This window comes from Ostrea edulis, chromosome 6 (genome assembly GCF_947568905.1).
Source record: "Ostrea edulis chromosome 6, xbOstEdul1.1, whole genome shotgun sequence".
NCBI lineage: Eukaryota > Metazoa > Mollusca > Bivalvia > Ostreida > Ostreidae > Ostrea > Ostrea edulis.
In genome coordinates this window covers 67,056,353-67,062,172 of record NC_079169.1, presented here as the reverse complement: position 1 = coordinate 67,062,172, position 5,820 = coordinate 67,056,353, and the positions used below count along the sequence as shown (strand labels likewise).

Sequence of the window (5,820 nt, the reverse complement as noted above, 5' to 3'; positions counted from 1 at the left end):
ATGTGATATGCATTTTGTACAAATTCCAATGTTCTCATTGATTTTGTCTGTCGTAATTTTCCATTTATCGTATAGCCGACGGAATGGCACACTTAGTCGTTATTCTGCAAGTACTGACCTATCATTATATATTTAATTATGAATACGACCAATTAATGAAAAAATCCATCCTAAGTCCAAGCTTGTCCTTTACCATTACTTTCATACAATACTTTAACAGATATTTGTTTGGAAACTGGAATATAGCAAAATGAGTAATTAAGCCAACCTCTTCATTCCGAGATCTTCATGGAAACTGTAAATGATTCATTTTTACATCTTTATTCGGAGATCAATGAAATGTAGATAAATGCAGACGTGAAGGGTGCCAAAATGGGAAGAATATCTTCTGCACAAAAAGTGTAATTTTGAGTAATGGCTTGAATCAAATCTGCAGTACAGTGTCTATTACAGTGAAATTGCGGTACATTACTCATTATTTATTACAGTGAAATTGCCGTGTAGAACTCCGTGTTTATTACAGTGAAATTGCGGTACAGGACTCCGTGTTTATTACAGTGAAATTGCGGTGCAGAACTCCGTGTTTATTACAGTGAAATTGCGGTGCAGAACTCCGTGTTTATTACAGTGAAATTGCGGTGCAGAACTCCGTGTCTATTACAGTGAAATTGCGGTGCAGAACTCCGTGTCTATTACAGTGAAATTGCGGTACAGGACTCCGTGTTTATTACACAGTGAAATTGTGGTACATAACTCCGTGTCTATTACAGTGAAATTGCGGTGCAGAACTCCGTGTCTATTACAGTGAAATTGCGGTACAGGACTCCGTGTTTATTACAGTGAAATTGCGGTGCAGAACTCCGTGTCTATTACAGTGAAATTGCGGTGCAGAACTCCGTGTCTATTACAGTGAAATTGCGGTGCAGAACTCCGTGTTTATTACAGTGAAATTGCGGTGCAGAACTCCGTGTCTATTACAGTGAAATTGCGGTGCAGAACTCCGTGTCTATTACAGTGAAATTGCGGTACAGGACTCCGTGTTTATTACAGTGAAATTGCGGTACATTACTCATTGTTTATTACAGTGAAATTGCGGTACATTACTCATTGTTTATTACAGTGAAATTGCCGTGCAGTACTCCGTGTTTATTACAGTGAAATTGCCGTGCAGTACTCCGTGTTTATTACAGTGAAATTGCGGTACAGGACTCCGTGTTTATTACAGTGAAATTGCCGTGCAGTACTCCGTGTTTATTACAGTGAAATTGCGGTACAGAACTCCGTGTTTATTACAATGAATCTGCAATCATAGAAAATGCACCAAGCTTTCTAAAATTTGTCATCAAGTAGAAGGTTTGTTCATACTTCGAGGTGGAATTTAACCCCATGTTTTACACAGCTAATGAACATACATGTAGCAATTTTATCCTGAAAATCTATAACTTAAGACAACTTAACATAACGACTTCACGACACGAAGTCAGAATATTGATTGTCATGTTATTTACACAATCTTTGAAAGTTCTATATAGAAGAAAAAAATAAACAAAAGACTTTTAATATTTTATTTTTACTGCAAATACAATTTGATATAGTCCCATACAGGTATATCTGTGTGTTTCAGTAGTATAGTACCTAATGAGAAGACTATCTCTGTTTGGATAAGTGGACTTTGATATCTATGTTAACTGACGGCATCATGAAACATAGAACTATATGCACATATACCTTTTATTTTATTTTATTCAAAATAAATATTCCTACTAAAATATAATTTAAAATCCTTGTTGTATCTAAGATGATATGCTAAAAAACAAAAACAAAAAAATATATTTACAACGTCTTACATTTGTTGTAAGGTTGGCCATCAGCCATTTTAACGTTGTTTACTAGGGAAATATGAATATCAGCACACATCCTTCTGTAAGCATACGTACATGTAGTTATGTAAATTCTTACTTAAATGTAGTGTCCATGCACATGTTATAATACTCTACATACACATGTATGCATCTATTCATCAAGTATGGGGAAAAAACAATAAACAATTTTGCAACAATTTGCAAAAATTGTGGCCAAACATTTACCATCATATGTTACTCTTTGGCAACTCTCAACATAAATTCAGGACAAATGTCTTATGTGATTAGAGATTTTTTTTTTCAATAGCGTCTTACCGAATACAAATACATGTTCATGTATACAAGAAAGGGGTCATCATTTTTCTTTCCCAGAAAGGTCCTCTACCTTATTGTGCACAAGCCAATGACCCTCAAATACATACATCAAAGTTGACAAACTGTGCGTGGTTCCAATTTGAATTATCACTAGAATTTCTTGAGGTTTACTGAGGGAAATGCCAGCGGTATAGGTCCGTTTTAGACAGATAACCAAACCTGTAGAAATTCTTTGACGTTTGTTCAGCAAATGTAAAACTAATTTCACCGTGGCTAAAGAGAAAGTATTGAACCGTCGTCTGGAGTGTTTCATCAAGGACATTTTCTTCAGCCTATTTCAAAAACATTCCATTAGGACAAGATAGGCAACGTTGTTATTGAACATGATTATCTGACCAAAGCGTCATTTGTCCTCATAATTACTCATTAGCTATAAATGAAAGGTTCTCGAGTACTAAGATGAGATCCACCGTGTGTACATGTTTAACGTTTCTAGACCACACAATAGATACAACCATGATTTGGAATCGTAAGTGTAGGAATGCATTATAGCACACTGAAATAAGTAATCATATCTTTGTTTCAGTATATACATAAACATTGTGTGGCTCTATTCCAAACTTGGTCATAACGCTTTTGCGATTCCAAAAGTCATCAATAGAAAAACATGTTGTTGAACTTGTACCTGAAAAAAATATATTAGCACAATATTATTATCGATTATCATAAGTTCATAACACTCGAAGCAAGGAGTAATTATATCAAACATTTCTGGAGGGATGACAAACCTTTTGCAAACATTATGCAGTACTACGTCAAGTTGACCCCCATCCTTTTCAAAGCTAGCATGGCATTGACGGCTTTCTGTAAAATATAAATTACTGATGCTCATTTGATCTGAGTGCGCAGCATTTTTCGCATTCTGTAGACGGGGAATTTATGCAAGAACTGTTCACTGGGAAACCAATGAACACACGTGCACGTTCTCAATACCATAAAGCCACTGGACACATTTGCGAATTTGAATCAATCTTTGACTTTTAAGAAAGGAAGACTAAAAATTTTACCTGCCACTTTCGCCTGAAGACAAATTTCTTCAATCTTTTCTTGGAAAGCGATCGCTCCGGTAGCCGTGCTTCTCTTTTCTGCGAGCGCTGTAATACACGAAATTAAATGAAGAATGCGCGTAATGATACAAATATATATATTGTGTGTGGGTGTATGTGTGATGTACCTACCCGTAGCCAGATATGATCCAAACACTCTCGCGCGGTCATTCGTTTCCTTTATGAAAAATATTAAAGAAACAAAATTTAAGCGCAAATCTTTTAATAAGCAAAAAAATAAGGTAATAGGTGTTTGTAACATTAGTTGATAATTCATTTCCAGTGTTACTCAACAATATTCAACATTACCTTGGATCTTTCACCAATAATCTTGATATAAAATCTTTGGCATCTTTTGAAATACTTTCGAATTCTTCAGCACTAAAATCCCATTTCGCCGAAGTCACATTCACAAGAGTTTCTGCTTCATTATCACCGACAAAGGGGGATAATCCAGACAACCTGTTTTTAAAAATGATAAATTTGCAAATCACCCTTTGTTTTCTTTATCTGATGTACAGGTACAACATAGTTTGAATACATATCTAGTTTTGTTCACAGCGCTGCGGTAGATCCATAATGTTTAAATCTGTTCAATTGTAGTTGTTTTTTATATCATTTTTTCATCAATTACAAAAAACAATGAAGAGAGAACTCATCTAAGCGCATTTTCCCGGCTCTTTTTCACTTTCCTTTAAGATGTATCTATACGCATTGGTCATTCCACATTAACTTTGCCTCAACATTCGCATGATTTGTATTAAAGCTGACATAAAGTCTTAAATACCCCCAAATATTTCTTTCCATGCACGCTCACATGCCTAACTCTGTCCGCCATATTTCTTTAAGATATCAAGTCTTTAAGAAACCGTGCACACGCTACTGTTATCAAAACACGTCTTCGCATTCTTTGAACTTTTTTGTTAAATATGGGATTCTGTCGTGGTGCATGAATGCATTATGCATGTTAAAAATGCACACGGACTCAATTTTTCTGCAAATCTATATTCGTCAAATGTTTATTAGCATATTTTGCACGGAAAAAGAATTTTTTATCTGTTTTTGATTCAATGTGCACGGATTGTGCATCTAAGTGCATATATGTGCGTTAGCACGTATTCCATTATATATTATCTGCTCTGAAGTTTCCTTCTTCGTGTCCATTTTTATTGGCAAGTTTTGAGATTACAAACTCTTCACGACTCTTAGTACATGTAGTGACGTACTATTTATCGGAGACGGTATGCACGCTTCAAAGTCTACGTCAGCGAAACGATCAAGTGTAACGATATGCACGCTTCAGGGGCTACGTCTGCAAATCGATCAAGTGTAACGATATGCACGCTTCAGGGGCTACGTCAGCAAATCGATCAAGTAAAAGGAACACAGTAGATTTAAATGTTTGGTGCTTATGAAATATATGGCAGGACAGATTTAGGCATTACGGACACGTGCGTCAGTTTAGATAAGTACATCACATGTACAAGATATGTATATAATGTTTAACAACCCTAATTAATTATCCTTTCTTAACGAAGGATCCGGAAAATTGGACATCCGCTTACAACATGGAAAATCGTAAGATAACAATCTTGTCATTGAAATTAAGATGAATTGATTGATTGTTTATTGTTTAACGTTCCGCTCGAGAACATTTCACTCATATGGAAACGTCACCATTGCCGGTGAAAGGCTACAAAATTTAGGTCTATGCTCGGTGCTTATGGCCTTTGAGCATGGAGGAATCTGGTTTTTTGCGGTTTCATCCGAAGGACCGCCCCATTTAGTCGCCTCTTACGACAAGCAAGGGGTACTGAAGACCTATTCTAACCGGATCCCCACGGGCTCAAATTAAGATGGAAGAACTTTTGGAATTTCTATTCAAGTGACACGGTCCTTTATTTGTAACCTTGTAATCCAATGAGAACAAATACATCGGTGTCACGTGACACCCTTGTATTGTACATTTCACATACCAAATACACAACAGAAACTACTTTAAAAGGAAGTTACTGAAATCTTGATCAGTGATATTGACCTTTTCCCTTTTCTTCTTTAAAAGCTATAGAGACCAGATATTCATAATTCTTTAAAGCTTAAACTTTGAACATGAATGTAAACCTTACTAGGATTTCGAAATTTCTATTTCAGTGACCTTGCCCTTGATTATTTAACCTTATACACCAATAGGAACTATGATTAGTATGCAAACTATCATTTCTGAAAGTATGACAAAAATAGCGAGAAATTTAGCTTAGAGTCCTGATAATTCTTTTTACTTCATCCATTGACTTTGACCTTTCACCTGTAATTCTGAAACCAATATGAACCAAGGACTTGATACAAAGATTTACATGTGTTTGATATTAGATCTATTCAGATATATGGTGTAAATTTTGGACACAAAAACTTCGGAAATTTCATTTTCAAAAACCTTGACCTTTCATCTGTATGCATGGTATCATTCTTCCATGCTAGCATGTCAGACAAAATGTGGAAGAAATATCGTTGCTTTGATCTCGTAAATCTATCCCCTG

General features: G+C 35.6%; 1 protein-coding gene across 3 annotated transcripts in view; it reads right to left on the bottom strand.

Annotated features, from left to right (window-relative positions):
- Positions 1–1,551: 1,551 nt before the first annotated feature.
- The window catches only part of LOC125646715 (myosin light chain kinase, smooth muscle-like), a 31,626-nt gene continuing 27,357 nt past the window's right edge, over positions 1,552–5,820 (bottom strand). For all 3 annotated transcript variants that reach the window (XM_048873224.2, XM_048873226.2, XM_056140553.1), the window contains 5 exons: positions 3,593–3,745; positions 3,416–3,461; positions 3,245–3,331; positions 2,966–3,041; positions 1,552–2,862 (listed from right to left, as the gene is read on the bottom strand). In XM_048873224.2, the coding sequence (XP_048729181.1) occupies positions 2,988–3,041; positions 3,245–3,331; positions 3,416–3,461; positions 3,593–3,745 (340 nt within the window). In that variant the 3' untranslated portion in view covers positions 1,552–2,862; positions 2,966–2,987. The remainder of the gene's footprint in view (positions 2,863–2,965; positions 3,042–3,244; positions 3,332–3,415; positions 3,462–3,592; positions 3,746–5,820) is intronic.